We start from the raw sequence: 20,477 nt of genomic DNA, 5'->3' as shown, positions 1-20,477 counted from the left end.
TGATACAAAGATGCATGGAAATATTCTAACCAAATTAATTCCATGGATTAGACCACTAGGACTGAGGAAATGGTAAACACTGCTCTGTTAGACACTTGTTATCTGAAAACTTGGCAGCAGAACATAAACATGGCAACAAAATGTAATACCACACCTGTGGGAATCTCACCTCAGTGGAGGATCAGACAAGCAGAAGGAAACCTAACCTGGTGACCTAGTTGCACATTGACACCAAAAAACAAAACAAAAAACAAACCAAAACAAAAAAACCACCACCACCCACAATTCAAAGTGTAACATAAGAAGTTACCAACAACACCTGAGATGACATTACAGAGAAACAGCAAAGTTCAGTGCTCTGTTGCAAGTGATTACAGAGCTAACCTTTTCCTAATGTTAACGACATCACAGGCAATAATGCTAAAATGCAAAGTGGTTTTCTTCCAGTGATCGTACCTGTAACCAATTCTGCAAGAATCACAATTGCTAGCAACTACTCTGATTAGTGGTTTAGAATAATTTGAGCTCAATACAGATTGAGAGAAACTGATGCAGAAGTGATATGTTGAGTAAATGCACATTTCGAAATGGCACTACACTCCAGCTTCACCTAGCAATAATGCTTTCTTATAGAGCAAGTAAGATTTTCCTAAAGTTACTAGCTCCCAAAAAATTCTGTTTGAGACCCATTCAGGAAAACACAAAAAGAAGGATTTATGATACTGAGGAAATAATTCTTGTATAATACATGTCTTCTAGGTTCATACTTCTTAATACTTTCCATCTATATAACACCTTCCATCCAAAATTACAACATGTTTTACAAACACTAATGAATAAGTTTCACAACATGCCTGTGGGGACATACTACTATTTTATAGATGAGAAGGTTGAGGTAAACAGAGATCAAGGTCCAGATTCTCAAGTGTATTTAGGTATCTAATTCCTACTGATTTCAATAGGAATGAGATATCTAAATACCTCTCAGAGTAACAGCCGTGTTAGTCTGTATTCGCAAAAAGAAAAAAAGAGTACTTGTGGCACCTTAGAGACTAACCAATTTATTTGAGCATGAGCTTTCGTGAGCTACAGCTCACTTCATCGGATAAATTGGTTAGTCTCTAAGGTGCCACAAGTACTCTTTCTTTTTGCTAAATACCTCTGAGGATCTGGGCCTAAATGACTTGCCACACAGGAAGTCAGTGGACAGAGCCAGTTAGAACCCACATCTGACTCCAAGTTCTGTTCCTTAAAACAAGACTATCCCTGTTTCACACAGTCACAGGATTTGCTGTGTTAAACACACTGCAGTCCATCTAACAATGTAATTCACAGGTGTGATGGATTATAAAGTCTGTCTGATCAGATTTCAGGTTACTGGAGTGAGAGAAGGTCCTACTGATGCAAGATTGAGAAGAGAGAAGAAATAATTAAAGTGGAGACAGAAGCACTGTGGGGAAAAGCAGAATAGTTGGAGAGAAGGCAGAGGAGAGTGGAAGAAAGGGAGGGTGCTAACAGAGCGAGGGAACAGAGCATACTTCTGAGGCTTAGATCTATATATTTTATAATACAAAATCTGAAACGTTTTGAGTGATGTGGGTATAATTCCATCAAGAGAATTTCTAGTGACAACTGAAACCATTCAGGCTTCACTCCTGTGGTTTATATTGGCAGCAGAACCCTTCTTTGGGATTATAGCCCTGTAACTCATAGTTACTTGCTATCTGTTCTATACCGTATGTTCAATAAAGGTACATACATACATAGCAGTATAGCTGCTGCATGTCACTGACTTACTTGATACATGGCTGAGATTTGTATCTCTGCTAACAGGACAATATATATAAAAGAGACCTTTGATTTTACCAAGTCTCAGTGTTGGTCACATGAGGTAAAATTCCAGGAAATGCTCTGTCAAAGTAGTGAATTGAGCATCTGATTCCTAACTCCTGTTATAGTTAATGCAGACATGCATTCCTAATTACTCCTGTGCCCTATGGATCTCTGAAGCACTGACTGGAGGACAGATATTAAAATCTCTAATGCAGAAGTAAAAAATACAGGGATATGAACGTCCCTCATATCTATATAATTTTTTTTAAAAACCCTTAAATAAATGATCAGACTTAGACGTCCAAAAGCAGAGAAAGTGCATGTCTGTCAGACTGACTCATCATTTTCATCTCACTTTTCTTCAAGAAATATTGTCGGAGACACCCAGCATAATATGGAACACCACACATTTCATACATGCTACATTACATAAGGTCTTAACAATCTTGGGTGGTGATTGGTCAACTCAATCACACAACAGTGTGACCAGTATGCATTCTGAAGCATGTTTCCAAGCAAATGGACTTATTGCAATCATAAGCCCCAAAGAGATCAGCACAAGAAATGTTTTTGAAAAAAAGTCACTGACTTAAAATTTGCAAAGAATAAGGATGGTTAAAGCTTGTTTCATAATACTGTGTTTTATCTCTTAACCTTTTCTACATCTTTATTATTCCACCTCCTACCTGCTACTAGAATCCTAGATGAGGTCCCTTCCAGCCCCCCGCCACCCCCATACTGAAGCAGGACCAAGTAAACCTAGACCATCCCTGACAGGTGTTCGTCTAACCTGCTCTTAAAAACCACCAGTGACAGATTCCACAACCTCCCTTGAAAGCCTATTCTAGACCTTAACTATCCTTGTAGTTAGAAAGCTTTTTCTAATATCCAACCTAAATCTCCCTTGCTGCAAATTAAACTCATTACTTCTTGTCCTACCTTCAGTGAACATGGAGAATCACGGATCACCATACTCGTTATAAAACATTTTACATATATAAAAACTATTTATCATGTCCCCCCTCAGTCTTCTTTTTCCCCCCCAAGACTAAACATGCCCAGCTTTTTAACCTTGTCTCATAGGTCAGGTATTTAAATATTTTATTATTTCTGTTTATCTTCTTTAGACTCTCTCTGATTTGTCCATCTTCTTCTTGAAGTGTGACAAGGTGGGTGGGGTAATATCTTCTATTGGACCAACTTCTATTGGTTAGAGAGATAAGCTTTCAAGCTACACAGCTTTTTCTCAGGGCTGGGAAAGATACTAAGAACTCATCTACACTGGCACTTTATTGCGCTGCAAGTTTCAGCAGTGTAAAGTGCCAGTGTGGACAGTGCACCAGCGCTGGTAGCTATTCCCCTGGTGGGGGTGGGGGTTTTAGAGGGCTGGGAGAGCTCTCTCCCAGTGCTGGTGCCGTGACCACACAAGCCACGTGAAAGCACTACTGCTGCAGCGCTTTAACGTTGCCAGTGAAGACGTGCCCTTAGACTGTCACAGCTAAAGGTTGAACAGATATTTTAGCACAGGTAGTTAGCACATATTCTAAGGGACCATTCAAGGTGAAGTGGCCCTTTAACACCCCAATAGGATAGGATAAAGGGGGGGTTAGTGGGTTACAAACAAACAAAAATAAAATAAAACAAAACAATGGGTGGCCAAACTGTGGCTTGTGAGCTGCATGCAACTCTTTTTACAGTTAGAAAGTGTGGCTTGCGGAGCCTCCCACGCCCCCCCCCCCATTCTCCCCCTACGAGACTTGGGCCGGGGGGGGGGGGAGGGGGGAAAGAGTGCGGGATCTCTGTCTTGCAGTGGGGTGGTGGGGTAGGGGCTTCTGCCCAGTCAGGGAGGGCGGCTCTGGGCTTTAGCCACCGTGAAGAAGACTCTCTCGACAAATGCACCACATAACCAATGATATGCCAGTGACAACGACGACTACTTAAAACTCTCTCCACCACAACTTCAACAAACCACCACCTGTCCATTATACTCTCTCTCTCTGGAACATTCCCACACTAACATCAACTTCCTGGACACCATGATCAGCTTCAACAATGGAAGCTTACAGGCAATATACAAGAAACCCATGGATCACCAGACCTACTTTCACAGACCCAGTAACCACCCCAAACACTCCAAGAAATCTGTTATCTTTCACCATGCACCGAAATACCACAGAACATTCTCCGGGGAGCAAGTCTGGGATATACACATTAACACACTCAAAACTGCCTTCACCAAACAAGACACTCCACCAGAGAAGTAGATTGCATCATGGAACAGGCCACTTAAATACCCTGAGAGAACCTGCCTCAATACAGAACTAAAATCCCCTCTGACCACACACTGCTAGTTGTCACCTACCACCCCACACTAGAATCCATACAGGGTATCATCAAACAGCTAAAACCTACACTCAATGGGGACCTCATCCTGAAAGAAATCTTTCCTGAACCCCCACTTCTGGCCTTCAAACAATCCCCCAATCTCGTCAAGCTCAGCAGCAGCAAACTCCCCACAGACCAGGACACGCCAACTCAAAGTGGCACCAGACCCTGCTAGAACAACAGATGCAAAACGTGCAGACATATCTCCACTGCTACAATGATCAACACCCCCCACAACACACACACACACACACGTTTCATGATCTATTGAGCCTACACATGCCTATCACAACATGTGGTGTACCTCATCCAGTGTACTAAATGTCCCAACAACAACTATGTGGTGAAACCAGACAATCACTGTGCTCTCGAATGAACACACACAAGAAAAGTGATAAGACAAAAACACCTTATCACCTGTGGACGAACACTTTTCATAAAGCTAGCACTCTGTATCTGACCTATCAGTCCTCACCTCAGAGGACACCTGTAGAACACTTTTTTCAAAAGACAAGCCTGGGAGCTTAAATTCATAATTTTGCTAGAAATCACTAAAAATCATGGTCTTACTAAAGACACTGGACTTATGGCTTATTACAACAATCCCTAACCCACTAATCCCTCCCCCCCCCCCTTTTTTGTCCCATGATTACAGGGGTCTTAACGGACAACTTCACCTTGAATGATCCCTTAGAATGTGTGTTAACTACTTCTGCTAAACTGTAAGACCTTGTATTTAGTGTGACACTCTAAAAGGATATGTCTACACTAGCGAGCTTACAGTGGCACAGCTGTACTGATGCAGTTGCACTGCTATAAGATCTCTCCTGTAGCGTCTCTATGCCAACATAATTAAACCACCTTCAACAAGCGGTGGTAGCTACATCGGCGAGTTACATAGTGCTGTGCACACTACCACTTATGCTGGCGAAATTTATGTTGCTCGGGGGTGGGGGGTGCAGGGAGGAGGTTCACAACCCTGAGTGACATAAGTTTTGCCAACATATGTGGAAGTGTAGACATGGCCTGAGTACCTTTCCCAAACCTGAGGAAGAGCTCTGTGTAGCTGGAAAGCTTGTCTCTCACCAACAGAAGTTGGTCAAATAAAAGGTATTTGTGACGATCCCCTGGTGTTATCCGGACCAGTAATCTGCTAGGTCAGTCCAATCCTTGACTCTGGGAGCCAGCCTTACCCTGCTCCGCTGTGAGAACCCCCTCTCCTGGCCTGTTCATACACAGCCTCTGGCATGAAAGCTGCTCCTTGGATTGTGCAACCAGATGACACTAGCCATTATCTCCAGTCCCAGACACAACCCTAGAAACCTCCATCTTACAATGTCCAGTTATGCCCGCTGGATGTTGCAAGCTTATATGGAGTTCATCAGTTTAACAAAGAAATTGATATATACACCAGGCTTGTTATCCCAAGGGGAGTCTCTGACACACTTCAAACCAAACGCACTGCTTCAGGTAGAATAAACAAACAAATTTATTAACTATGAAAGATTTTAAGTGATTATAAGTCAAATCATAACAAGTCGGATTTGGTCAAATAAAATAAAAGCAAAAAGCATTCTAAGCTGATCTTAACAACTTTCAGTGCCCTTACGAACTTAGATACTTCTCACCACAGGCTGGCTAGTTGCCCTTCAGCCAGGCTCTCCCCTTTGATCAGGGCTTCAGTCGCTTGGTGGTGATGTCTGTAGATCAGGGGTTCTCAAACTGAGGGTTGGGACCCCGCAGGGGGTCGCGAGGTTATTACATGGGGGGGGGGTCGCGAGCAGTCAGCCTCCACCCCAAATCCCGCTTTGCCTCCAGCATTTATAATGGTGTAAAATATATAAAAAAAGTGTTTTTAATTTATAAGGGGGGAGGTCGCACTCAGAGGCTTGCTATGTGAAAAGGCACTAGCTTCAATATGAAAATCCTACAACTAGGCTTGACCTAATTACGAAAATAAAAAACTTGCTTCTTTAGCCTCCCTGCAGAGGAGATAATGTCTGTAAATGTGGCCTTATGTTGCATCTATCTGTAACTAAACTCAAGAAGAAAGCAGAACCTTCAACTCTACTTAAGCAGCAGTACTGTAAAAGCACACACCACCTTCTGCACATATGGTCTGACTAAGTGCCTACACCATACAACACTGAATTCTATTGTTGTTGGGGGTTTTTTTGGTTTTAAGGTCTCTCTCCATGTGAAGACACTGTAGACCTCAATCAATTCCTATTGAATTCTGGTTGGTGTCCCTGATTGTCTAATTGTTTTGGGCTTTTTTGGTGATGTCCAAGTACCCTACCGTGCAGGGGTGAGACCTCATCTCTCTCTTCCCCCTCACACACACACTTACGTCTATTACCTGTAATGGGTGGGGGGGGGGGGGGGAAGGAAAAAAAAGGCAGAGGGAAGAAACAGCAACTAAAACTATATACACCCTTTGTCCTCTAGCCTCCTCTCTTTTCCCCCGCTTTTAGTTCTGTGATAGTTAACTGCCTCTTGGCTCTTTCCTTCATTTCCACTCCCACAATATCCAGCAACCTCACCTCTTGGGGATGGCCTCTTGTTAACTTAATTTTTAAATAAAAAAGTTGAGCTGAGAGCCCTAAACCAGTTTACTCTTCAGGCCATTAAGCACAGCCAACCACTCCTGTAGCTGAAAACTGTAGCCTTGCTGGGAAAGGGGATGGTGGTTTGCCCTTGAAACACTGCTGCTAACTGCTCCAGTCACTTTAAAATGAAACCACTGCTTCTACTTCAGTGCTTAGCAGTGCTACAGTATCTGTGCTGTGCCTACAGAGCAGAGGGGTGACTAATAAATAGCCTCCTGGGGATCCCACTTCAATTTCTTAAGTAAGATACATTAGCAAGAGGACAAGAGAAGCTGCTGGGAATTGGGAATACAGGTAAGAAAAAGAAGGGTAAGAGTTGCCATTTTAAATTGGCACCACTAACTTATTTCCCTAAGATCCTGAATACCTTTATTCTCATATCCAAAATTGGGAGCTAGGCAATATTCCCAATAGAAACTGAGATTTGAATATTTGAGCCACAGTCTGCTGCTGAAAGGGGATTGGCCTTAATGGGGACACAGAAGGAGAATTCCACAATTTATATAAAAGGTGAGGGAGAAAATTGCAGCCATGCTGCCAGGCAGCAGAAAGGCCCCAGAGTCAGTGCTGAAGCGGAGATCTTGAGACTGGCTGGGTTCTGGAAGCTGTCCCATTGCTCATTCCACCTAGTGGCTACAGATTAGCTCTTACTTCTTGGATTTCTCATCTTGGACAATCTAGGCTGGTAAACTGCCCTATTGTTTCTAGTCAGCTTCACATTCTGCTTCTCCTGTACTTACGCAATGTTGTAATATTTGAGTTACAAACCCTGCAGGGGAATGTAATTCCGTCAAAATGTTTCCACTGAAACTTAATAAAAAAAAAATCAAACATTTCTGTTTAATCTTTTGTAAAAACTTGTTTTCTTGAACTAAGTTTGGACTTAAAATTTACCTGCAAGTGTCCCTTTAGTTCAGGAATTATGCACACACATGACGGGGGGGAATCTGTCATTAAATATTGTCATAGCAATGCAATATTTTCAAAAACCTAATGGTATTTCCACTAGGATACAATACTAATAATGGAATCATAGTTATTGTATATAGTTATAGCCTACACTGATTACAATGGGAGCTTTTGTCACATTTGTGTTAATGTGGTATTAAAGGCCTACCTAATCTAGGTTAGTCTTTGACCTCTGACGTCAATCATAATACTTTGTTCTTATGACACCTTTCATCTCGAGTATTTTTAAAATTTATTAGCTCTCCTGCCTGCCCTGTGATATAGGTAAGTGTTATGCACTCTTTTAAAAATGAGTGAACTGTGGCATAGAAAGGTTATGTAACCTGGCCAAGATGCCATAGTGGCAGTTGGAAATATAAACTCTCCAGTCTCAGTAATTCTCTTTAATATTTTATGCACAACTTGTTCTGTTTTTCTGGTCACCATTTAAGAAAAGAAAATGGTTTTAACTACAAGGAGAAGCTTGTTAAAATGAAATTAGGCCTCTTAAAACAGCAGCAGCCAACAAATTTAGAACAAGGGATGTTGATGCCTCATTGCTCTTATGGAAACTCGCTTGTTTGTACCCCAAGTAATATATATTATCCCAAGAGCCCTGAAGTACTGAAGCACAATAAAGAGTCAATGAGAGAGTAGTAGTTCGACTCCTTCATTGCCTCGTTTCAATTTGCCTAAACCTAGATGCCACTGAACATAACACATGCATGTGTGCGCACGTGTGTATAGGTGTACTGCTAATGAATTGCTGGTAACGGATCTCACAGGCCGTGTTTATCCTACGGACAGTTGAAAATAAAACAAACACGGTTGATAACATTGCTTCAACTGATTATTGGGAGACCTACTGTAGCACTGGCTGCTGATACCATTTTCAAAACAGTGTCATACACCCCTACTTGCAGCAAATAAGGCCACTGCAGGGGCCTTGAGCACTGGTGCACCTTGGTTCCTTTTATTCTCTGCCTGTGGCACATCACAGTCTAGACCAGTGGTTCTCAAAGCTGGTCCGCCGCTTGTTCAGGGAAAGCCCCTGGCGGGCCGGACCGGTTTGTTTACCTGCCGCGTCCACAGGTTTGGCCGATCACGGCTCCCACTGGCCACGGTTCGCCGCTCCAGGCCAATGGGGGCTGCAGGAAACGGCACGGGCCAAGGAATGTGCTGGCCGCCCTTCCCGCAGCCCCCATTGGCCTGGAGCGGCGAACCCCGGCCAGTGGGAGCCGTGATCGGCCAAACTTGCGGACGCGGCAGGTAAACAAACCGGTCCGGCCCGCCAGGTGCTTTCTCTGGACAAGCGGTGGGCCGGCTTTGAGACCCACTGGTCTAGTCTCCTGTGGGTCTCATTTAGTTGGGTCTCATTTTGGTTGTTGGCTTTAATGTGCAGGTGCTGAGCGATATTGGAGGCCTGTGATACACAGGAGGACAGACTACAAGATGATCTAATGGTCCTTTCCGGCCTTGCACTCTATGACTCAAAGTTAGTTAACACCAGTGCTAACGTGACAATAGTAGGGAATCCCAACATTGATAACTGGTGTTGGCAACCAGGGAACACTCTTCCAAAATACTGCTATAGTCAATGCCGCCTCAGAGGCGGTTTAGTGCGCAAAGTGCTGACCAACAACTCTGACCCACATTCTGTTCCTAGCTCTGCCAATGGCTTACTGAGCATTCCTGCACAAATACATTACCCCATCTGTACTTCATTTTCCCCAGTATTGCCAACCCTGAAATGTTCAAAGAAATCAGTCAGTTCCCAAAAAAGTGGCTTACAAATCATGATACTTTTGGGGGGGGAGGGAGGTGTGGTCATTGCCTTCTGTTTTTTGTGTCCTTTGAAGGTTTTTTCCTGAAACCACAAGAAATACAAACTTAAAAAGCAAACAGACGCTGGTATTTTCAGGTAATCACTGATCTCCAGTGCCTGGGCCCTTAAACAAAACACCATATAGCGTGACACTCATGATAAAAAATCATGAGTTAGCAACACTTCCATTTGTAAAATGAGTATAATGATGCTTATCTATGTGATGTGCTTTGAAGCTCCCTGGATGAAAAGTGATAATAGTGGTGTTATTACATCAAAATGTAGTGGTGTAATACATGATGCAGAAAATGAGGGAGTTCAAAATTTGTTGGGATCCATTCTTAAAAGCCCCCCAAAACCTTATTCAACATAATGAAACATTTATGTTATGCTTTCTTTAAGTACATTTAAATCAGCATAAAAACAGAGCAAATAGGAATAACGGGTTAGAGCTATTATTGTGATTTCCCCCCCCTCCACTTCTCAGTCATTCTGTATTCATACTGCAAGATTACAGTTTTTTAGTATAAACAAAAGTCAGATGTAAACTTTTCTCAGATGTAGGCAAGACTGAGATGAGATTAGCTGATTAGATTTCAATCACAGTCTTGTCCCAAAAAGCAAAGAATGTTGGATCAGGTCCTTAAGGTCAATGAAAATATCTTCATAGGGGTTAATGGGTTCTGGAACAGACTATAAGGGGTGAGTTGATTAGTTCTCACTGATATTACTGTAACATGTTTTTACATCCTAAACACAATACAGAATTATAATTAAAAATATACTGTTCATATAGTACACCCATAATCATTGAGTCTTCTGAAAATACTTAATACCCCTTATTGTTAATTTTCCATAATGTACAATTCTCACAAAGTTCTTTAGTCCCCTCCTAAATCACCTGCCAAATAATTATCTAGTGACAGCAGACGACAAACAAAAGATGTGGCAATTTCTTAGCTGTATAATCCTCCCTGTACTTAGCCACATGATAAAAATATCTCAAATCCCACAAAATTCTGTTAAGCAAAAAAGAGAGTTTAGACACTAGTCACTTGCCTCACATTTCACAAAACTGGCATTACATTTTACTGAAAGGGCTCTGCTTTGAAAGCTGTGCTCCCAAATAATATTTCTACTCATGGAAACAACAGATGGAGAAGCTGTATCAAAAAAAAGTCTTATGATCTACAGTATTCTTTCAATGACTGCTCAATCTGTTCAGCCAATGTATATTACTAGGCTAATTTTTATACAGTAATCATATATCTGACCTACAAATTCTTCTGTGCCTCTTTTAGAGATTATTAGCCATAGGGAATAACTTCCCTTCATGCTAATTTGACTGATTTATATTAGCAGTCTTCTCTTATGCATAAGTGCACAAGGGGAAGTACTGTAGCTTTTTCTGAGCTGTCCCTTGGCACACCCTTTATTATGTATACAATTATTCTGATTTTGCCCTATTATTAAAATTATTACCCCAGCAGGGAGTGATCAGACGACTGGCTCATCAAATCTTTATCTTCTGGAAAGCCTATTTTTGCTCAACAATACTAGCCTGATAATCATGTGGCATCCATTGGGGGAAAAAATGCAGACACGACATATCAAAAATAGGACAAGCTCTGGCATAAGAATTACCAACAAAACAATAAAATTATCATTTCTGCCTCAGTTTCCCCACTCATGTGAGGGGATAAACCAACTCACCAGCCAGTATATTAATGAAGCTCCCACAAGTGTCAGTATTTCATTCCCTTTTCATCAGGGATGCACTTATTGTTAAAACGCAGTTAATCATCACTGAAGACATCACTCAGGAGGTATCCCCAGCCAAGTCTTCCACCTAGCTGGTGTAGGGAGACCCCTTTCCTCATCCTTTTCCTGATCCACACTCTCCTGCAGGAACCTCTCTGCTCCCTGCAGCAATCCCCCTTTAAGTGAGCAGCTTGTGGGCCTTCTGTCCCACCAGCTGGGAAGCAGCTGATTAGCCCAACTCCCTGGAAGGGCATCCCATGCTGTGATGGTGTCCAAAAGCACATTCTACCAGGTATCTAGCATGCCCTGCTGCAAAGAGTTTTGAACTTGATCAACCCTGTCCACGGCAGCGAGACCACCATTTTCAGCACCATTTAAAAAAAGCTGCATAAATAATTTTTAACGTGCATTTTCCAAATACTCATTTTCCCAGTGTAAGTGGGGTTTGGGATGTCGGTGGCAAGAGTGTACTGAACACTCAACATTCAAGGAGCTCTTCTGTGATTTACTTGTTAATGTTGAAAGTTCTGATCTGATCTAAAGAGCACTGAAATCAATGCAAGGCTTTCTTCTGATTGGCATGGATTATGAATCACGCCCTACTTGTATAAGGCAAATTGTGTATTTGTACCTCCGAATCACATTTTTCTTCATTTTCTTCTATCCTGTTTTCTCTTTTTTGTCAGGAGGCAGAGTGTGGGATTTATGGAAAAACTGATTGGTAGAGTAAGTTGCCCTTGTGTGAGACAAGAACAAATTGTATATATCAAAATATTTTGAATATCTTTTATTGCTTATATTTAGAATAAAGATTTTTTTTAAAAGTAGAAGAAAAAAACAAACAAGAATAAGAATGAAATATCTTGGCAAATATCAGAGGGGTAGCCATGTTAGTCTGGATCTGTAAAAGCAGCAAAAAGTCCTGTAGCACCTTACAGACTAACAGACGTATTGGAGCATAAGCTTTCGTGGATATTCACCTACGAAAGCTTATGCTCCAATCAATACATCCGGTGGATATAAGGTGCTACAGGACTCTTTGCCACTTGGCAAATAGTTAATTCTTATATCTATTTTCCATTGTAATAGAATTGTGCCCAATCTTGCACTTTTTACACAGGCAAATTCACTAATATATTGAATATAATATAATATATCTTTGCCTGAGTAAGGAATGCAGGAGTAGGTGCATATGCTGATTTTATGTATAAGAATTGCCTAAAAGGAACCAGATTGTCTGTTGACAGAATAGTAACTTATCACAAGGATGGAAGTTGTTAGGGGGCATTCAGCTAGTGCACTTGTTGCATGGGGCTTCCACACACTTGTGGTTGTGTTTCTGGCACAGCAAACTGTGCCAAGTAAATAGGCTGTGATAAAAAGTGAGGAAATACAGTGAGCCTTATTTTAGATGGTGTCCAAGGCAAAGAAGAGCTTTAAATCAACAATACTGAGGAACTTTAATTAGGATGAAGTGGGCACACTTGTTCACAATTGACTTAATTCATTTCAAAGTTTGTTAGCAATAGATTCCAGTGCTCTCTATGCTACTCTTCTCAGGTTCTCATACCATGGCATTTGAATTTGTGAATTAAAAATGATGACAAAGAAAGCAATACAAAGAGTATTCAAGGTAAATAGAGTTAGAAAGTCAGCTCAGTAAACTGTTATCAATTAAATGCTTAGCACTTCACATTTCAGAGATTCTCTCTTGCGGTCTATACTAATGCAGAGAATGCTACCCTATTTTTTGTTTGTTTTTTCCCCCCACTGATTTAATCCATCCTTTGTCAATATCATTACACAGCATCTTGTAAGAGTTTCCTAAACACAGTGCTTCACTGATAAGGTGACAGGGACTACTGCCTACAAATGGTTCACTGGCTGCTGAAGAGGTTGCAGCAGCACCAGCTTTTCAATGACGCCACATGGAGAGAGGTAAAAGAACAAGATAAAGCAGGCTGTATGAGGGGGAGGGAATTAGGCCCCTTCACACCACCACAAAATCAATAGTTATAACTGCACCCCAGCAAAGCCCCAAACAAGCAGGAATTAGCAGTATCTCTCTAGTATATTTCTATAACCATGGTCAATGTCTGTTTAAATATTCTCATCATCAGCCCAACCTGCTACATGTTTTGCAATAGGGGATTTTTAAAAATCCCCTTTCTCCCACAAATTAAGCAAAAATACTGTACAGTGGGTTTTTGGAAAAGTAGTTTTAAATTAAAATATAGACAAATGCTTTATGTAATCCTAAATTACATAATCCTTGAGTGCAGTAAAAAGTTGTCCTTCTACATGCATCAAACTAGAGTTCAAAACAGATCATGTTTTAACATTAATGGTGGAAAGCAGAAAAAAGTCTGATGAATAATAAACAAGCAGTAAACAGATCTTTCCAAAACACAACCACAGCAGGGAGGCTTCAAACCCAAAAGCAACCATGAGATGAAAAAGAAACAAGAGAGAGTCCACACCCCCAAATAAATGAGACAATCAATATTCTGCACTCAGGCAAAATTTTGTGATGCACTGGGCAAAGCAGCTGCAATGTTGTTTGTTTTCTGCAAACGGCTATCCGCAAATTCCTCTCGGGATACCTATAGATCACAGTGCACCCTATTTTAGTCTCCTATGGATGTTCTGGCAGAGAAAAGTCCACATTTGCCAATCAAATACAGCCTATCTGTACATTGCCATCAGCGACCCTAGGCTCCCAGGGAAGAGACTAATAAATACAGAGGGTGTTTTGTCAACAGTCAGCAATAGGGATCCTAACAAGGCACATTTGCAAAGCAGCAGCTTGCACAGTAATTTATCCCTTAGCCCCAGCGATGGATGGCTGCATTTGGCTATGTCTAGAAAAGGTAAAAGGCGTCCGGCGAGTTACCTGCTCCCCGAAGTCGATGGCTATATTGGTGATGCCCAAAGGGACCAAGAATCGGATCAGGGGCCAGTAGTTGGCGAGCGCTGGAAATTTCACCATAGTCCCAGCTGTGCGAGGACCCCAAACACATCTGCCGTAGCAGGGACACTGCAAGGGGGGAGGAATGGGGAAAGAAGGAAAAGGAGAGAGAAAAGAAAGGCCCCCTAAAAATCAAGCTTCTGGCTTGGCTGGGGGAGGCGCTGCACCTAGCAGCAGCAGCAGCAAAGCGGTCTCTTCTCTCCTCCTCCTCCGCTCGCTCTGCGCGGTGCGTTGCTGTCTTAGCAAGAAATCCATAAGACCAAGTCCATCCCTGCTGCCCTCCTCCCACACAACAACGACTTGCTGCTGCTGCCGCCGCCGCTGCCGGGGGGGGGGGGAAGAGGAGGGACACCACCACCACCACCAGAAATGTCTGCGGGCGGGTTTTCCATTATAGGAGCTAGGGCACCCACACAAAAATGAGGTAGGTACCCTGGCTTAGCCTAGCCGGCAGCAGGGGGATGGGAGCAGGGGTGGGAACAAAAACAAACCAACCACCGGCATGGGGGCAGGATGAGCCGGGCTGTCTCGCCGCCGCCGCCGCCTCCTCCTTCCCCAGGCTGTGGGAGGAGAGGGACGCAGGAGGGCGGCTGGGGCTTCTTGGCGGCCGCCTCGGTGGTGCAGAAAGCGGGCTGAGGCGGGAGACGCTGCGCCCCGGCCCAGCTACGTCTCCTCTCTCGGCGTCTGCCTCGCCAAACACGTGGGTTTTGACACACACCCGGCCTCATTTCAGGAGAGGAGGGGAGAGAGCGGCATCTCGCTGCTCCTCCTAACGCCGGCCGCCGGGCACAGCAGCACCTCCAGCTGCTGCAGCCCGCCCAGGAGAGAGAGAGAGAGAGACAGGCCGCCGGTGCCCGCCCAGCGGGACTGTAAACAAGCGTGCGCACGTAGGTGTACAGCGAGTGTGGCTGCACAAGTGACTGTGTGTGTGTAAGTGTGCAGTCTCCTCCATACGCTGTACGTATGCACATACACACTAGACATAGGCATGATACACATACACAAAACATACTTTCCACACACAGGCTCACAGCACAGAGCGCATGGTATGTGCAGGGCAGGTGTGGGTTTGTGTACAGGAGCTGTGGTTTTGGGGGTGTGCACATTGCCACAGCTTGTACGTAAGTGCAGCGTGTGTACATTCATGAGTACGTAACCCTGGTGATTGTGCATGTACAATATCTGCATCTCTGTGTGTACATACATGTCTGCATCTAGCAGGCATCTGTTGAAGCCCTCTGCTGTGCTCCAGGGCACTGCCACATAATGGAGTTACAGTCAGCAGAAGTGTCCAGTATTCTGTTCCTCCATGCATTGTACCAACACGAGTCTGTAAACTTCTCCCCCACCCCCGGCCTGGTTTTAGGATTTGTGACATCTCAGGCAAAAGTGGAGCTTTACAGTGCTTGGAGCAGGACTTCATCTGTGAGTTGCCCACTTGCCTCCCTCTCTTGTTCCACTGTAAAAGTGTGAAAGAGTGAGCTGGCCTGCAAGCTGTGTGTCTACACAGGCCCCTCTCAAAAGTGGGACCCCAAACTTGCATTGCATGTTAATAAGGCCTTCACCGTGTGCGTTTGACCATTACTGTAGAATACTGTAGAATGTAAGCAGTGCCTGATGGAGAAGGCACGTCCTGTCTGTTAATGACTAGCTGGAGGATTTACAGAACTGAGGCAAAGTAGTGAATGGGGGGGGGGTCCTTAATCTCGCTAGTCATTACGGGTCAGGAAATGCCTGACCCAGAGTTTTTGTTCTGATAAACCACATAAAATAATAAATAAATGGAGACCAAGATGTGTTAATATTTCAAAGTCAGTTTAATTTCTGAACAATAAAATGTGCCATTTGCTTGTAGTCTGGAGGCCCAAGCTTGCTCACGTGGAAAGCAATGGAATATCTGTTCACTGGGAGCACTGTTGGACCCTGGCTCTTTTCTAGAAGATAAAGACTAATGCAGTTAACCACTGAGAAAAGCAGGATTTAATTCTCAATTTTTAATTGATACATGTAAGACACTTGGACTTTCCAATTTCTATTGAGGGTGTTACCCTAGAGGTGGAAGAACCAGGGTATGTCTACGCTACAAAGTAAAACCCATGGCACCACATCTCAGAGCCCAGGTCAGTTGCATCGGGCTCCTGGAGCAGGCTGTAGAGCTAAAAATAGCAGTATAAATATTTGGTCTTGAGCTGGAGCCCAGGCTCTGAAAGCCAGTGACTGGGGAAGGATCTCAGAGTCTGAGCTCCAGCCTCTGAGAATGTATACATTGCTATATCTTCTTCAAGTACATGTGTGCATGCTCTGGAATTGCAGAATTTTGCCTAGCAGTACCCATGGAGGGGCGGTGCTCCCACCTCATGGCTGTAGCCCCTCCCTTGGCTAATGAAGCAGCTCGACCCTGACCTCCTTCAGTTCCTTCTTACCTCCCATGACTGGAGTTGCAGCTGTGTGTAGTTTTCCACCTCATAATCCTTTATTCAGTGACTTTTTTTGAGTTGTATATAGTTCATTAGTACCACTAGTACAGAGTTAGTAGGATTTAGTGTTAGTTGCAGCTTGTGTTCCCTCACCAGGGTTTAAACATTGTCCGTCGTGGATGGGGGGAATCACCAATAACTATCCCCATGTGCTGTGCTTGCTGCTCTAGGTGAAGCCCCCATCATGGAGCAGTGTTTGAGGTGCAGATCATTCATGGAATGGACTCAAGTGGTGAGGGGTCTTCATCTGAAACAGCACCTGCTTGAACAGGCCATGCTGCCTGCTTCAGCACTGAGGCCCTCATCAGATGGCAGGTCATCCTCTGGTTCTAAGCGTGCTGCCGCTTCGCGTGCTGGAGCTGGTGCCTCTTTGAAGAGACGGAGGCAAAGACACCCCGTACCTGCCAATAATGGGGGGCAGAGGAAGGCAGTGGCTTCAGCAGATGTTATTGAGCACGCTCAGTACAAGCCAAGCAGCAACTTGGAGGGCCTCCCCCAACCCCGGAGCTAGCCTGCTGTGTTGCCTCTCCACAGAGGAGTAATTTCCTGTTGAGTGTGCCTAGGAAAAGGTCATGTAAAACCAACCGAGACTGCTCCAGGTCCCATGGGGACTTGTCTTCCTCTTCCAAAAGGAGCATGAATCAGCACGGGGTGAATGCAGGTATGTGGGATGAAGCAGGTCCCACCAAGCTCTTCCCAGCACCATCCAGACAGGTCAGAGACCTATAGAGTTGACTCCGGTTCCGGCCCCAGGGGCCTCAAGCAGGATCTGGCTCTGGCACAGTTAACTGCCTCATCCTTGTCCCCAGATGATTCCGCGGTGTCGGGCTCTTCCTTTCCTTTGGTATCGGAGGATTTCAAGCCATACCAGGACCTGTTGTGGTGCCTGGCTGCTTCGCTGGGTATTCAAGCAGAGTTTCTGCAGGAGAACACTCACATGTTAGTGGATACCCTTAACCATCAGCCCCTGTGAGAGTCGCCCTCCCTATTAATGATGCACTCTTTGAGCCTGCTAAGGTCCTCTGGAGCATACCGCCTTTGATAGCACCTGCAGCTAAGCGCATAGAAAAGTGCTACTTTGTTCCCATGCAGGGATTTGAGGGGTTTTGTTCCCATCTGTCTTCAAATTCGTTGGCAGTAACTGTGGTGAATGATAGAGCCCTACAGGGCAGGTGTAAGTCCAGTCCCAAGGCGAAGGACTCTAAGTGAATGTACCTGATGGGTAGGAAGATTTACACTTCTTCTTCCTAGCAAAAACAAATGACTAATCAGCAGACACTGCTGTCCAAGTATGACTTTGTCAACTGGACGTCTATGTCTAAATTCACAGACCAGCTGCTGTGACCTCGAGAGAGGAATTTCAGACATTTGCTGCTTGGTGGCTAAAACTTCTTTATAGTCCCCGCTGGATATCTTGGATACTTCAGCCAGAGTGATGACCTCTGCAGTGACCATGAGGAGGTCCTCCTGGCTGCAGAATTCAGGCATTGCTCCTGATATCCAGCAGTCCATTGAGGATCTGCCCTGTGATGGCCAGGTGCCGTTTCAGGATAAAACAGATGAGACTCTGCACTACTTCAAGGTCTCTAAAGCGACCCATGTGGTCACTGGCTTGTGGAATTCAACCAATGCTGGCTTCCATCCAGGACATCTTGGAATACCTGCTGCAACCTTAGTTGTTGGGAGTTGTTCTTAGTTCACTGAAAGTACATCTGGCAGCGATATCGGCATTTCATCTCCCTATTCAGGGAAGGTCAGTCTTCTCCAAACCCACGGTAGCAAGATTCTTAAAAGGGTTTCTTTGTCTACATCCTCTGGTCTGAGAGCCAGTTCCTCTGTGGAACCTTAGCATGGTCCTAGCAGCACTGATGGGACCTCCATTTGAGCACCTTTCTACTCTTGTGTCAGAAAACTGTGTTCCTGGTAGTGATAACATCACACAAGGAGAGTGTGAGTTGCAGGCTGTGATGGCAGGGCCTCCTTATACACAATTCTCCAAAAACAAGGTGACTTTATTACCACACCCCACATTTTTGTCTAAAGTGGTTTCTCAGTTTCATTTGAACCGGATGGTATACTTACCTGTATTCTTTCCTAAGCCACAACTGCTTGTGAGTCACCTAAGTTGAATACACAGCTGCATCTACTCAGAGAAGAAACAGTTACTCATTGTACTGTGGTTCTTCAAGATGTGAAAAAGACATGTATTCCACCAGCCACCCTTCATCCTTTCTGCATTGCAGTTTCATCTCTCAGCGTTCGGTGTGAAGGACCTGAGGGCTGGGGGATATATGAGGCGCCACTTCCTATAGCCAGGGGAGGGGCTAGGGCCATGAGGCATGAGCACCACCCCTCTATGGGTACTACTAGGCAAAATTCTCTGGCACGCTGGGTGCGCACACACCTAAGTGGATACACGTCTCCATCACATCTTGAAGAACCACAGTTACAGCAAGTAACCATTTCTTTTAGCCCCACAGTCCGAGCCCCACAAGGCCAAGTGAATTGACCCAGGCTGTCAGACTTTGTGCCGTGGGATTTTCTGCGCAGTGAAGATGTACCCTCATCATCTAATAGCGTTTAGAACCCCTTGTGATTTTCCTTGTAAAACTAAGATTTTGTTCTTTTGGGAGGGATGGAGGGAGGAATGTAGCAAAACCTTTTAAAATGTTTTGCTACTCACAAGAACTTTCAAAAACTTTTAGGGATTGTGTGAATCCTCTTACTTTGGGGTTCTCCCATACTACTTCCTGTAGAGATGCTGACAGCTCTCAGTGTCAAGCAGCAACGGAAATTAAGATGTGTGATCAAGCTGAGGAAATGTAGAAAGGAGTTGATGGTTAAAAGGAAATGAAAGAAGAGGGATTCAAAAGGAAGATGGATTCAGGGGCGGGGCAGTGGACAAGGATTTAGAGGTGGAAGACGTGGTGTGGGAAAACCATAAAGGTACTGCATCCCCTGCAGGCAGGTTCCAATGTCACAGTATAGTAGGGGAGAGCTGAAGTAAAGGGGAGAGAACATAAGAACGGCCATACTGAATCAGACCAAAGCTCCATCTAGCCCAGTATCCTGTCTTCCAGCAGTGGCCAATGCCAGGTGCCCCAGAGGGAATGAACAGAAGAGGTAATCATCAAGTGCTCCATTCCTGTCGCCCATTCGCAGCTTCTGGCAAATAGAGGCTAGGGACACCACCCCTGCACATCCTGGCTAATAGCCATTGATGGATCTATCCTCCATGAATTTATCTAGCTCTTTTTTTAACCCTGTTATAGTCTTGGCCTTCACAACATTGAGGTCTGAAGCAACAGAGGATGAGAAGAAACAAGTGCAAAAGCAGGAGCTGAGGTAGAGACATAAATATGCCCTTGAATTTACACCACCACATTCTGACACCTATATAATGCCAAGTAATGAAAATGGTACTATTCTGACTGAGGTGCTAACCACAGGGCAAATTCCACTGGGAAGATGTACAGAGAGGGGAAACCTTTTCCTTCTCCCCAGGCTGTGGATTGAGTGAAGATGTGGAGACAAAGCCTACCCAAATATTGTAGTGGCCTCTGTGGGTCATTGTGCAGGTCCTCTAAAGAAGGGTATATGTGCGTGTGTATGTATAGATAGATATATATATAGGTATATAGAGTAGGGCTGTCAATTAATTGCAGTTAACT

General features: G+C 44.1%; 1 protein-coding gene across 1 annotated transcript in view; it reads right to left on the bottom strand.

Annotated features, from left to right (window-relative positions):
- ANKH (ANKH inorganic pyrophosphate transport regulator) overlaps positions 1 to 15,038 on the bottom strand; it is a 139,367-nt gene extending 124,329 nt beyond the window's left edge. Inside the window, exons 1-2 of the mRNA XM_074945015.1 lie at positions 14,825 to 15,038; positions 14,255 to 14,398 (exon numbers count right to left, since the gene is read on the bottom strand). Of these exons, the coding sequence (XP_074801116.1) occupies positions 14,255 to 14,398; positions 14,825 to 14,833 (153 nt within the window). The 5' untranslated portion in view covers positions 14,834 to 15,038. The remainder of the gene's footprint in view (positions 1 to 14,254; positions 14,399 to 14,824) is intronic.
- Positions 15,039 to 20,477: the final 5,439 nt, after the last annotated feature.

Source organism: Natator depressus, chromosome 2 (genome assembly GCF_965152275.1).
Source record: "Natator depressus isolate rNatDep1 chromosome 2, rNatDep2.hap1, whole genome shotgun sequence".
NCBI classification, from domain to species: domain Eukaryota; kingdom Metazoa; phylum Chordata; order Testudines; family Cheloniidae; genus Natator; species Natator depressus.
The sequence above is the reverse complement of the archived record's forward strand: the minus strand, read 5'-3'. Positions and strand labels throughout refer to the sequence as shown.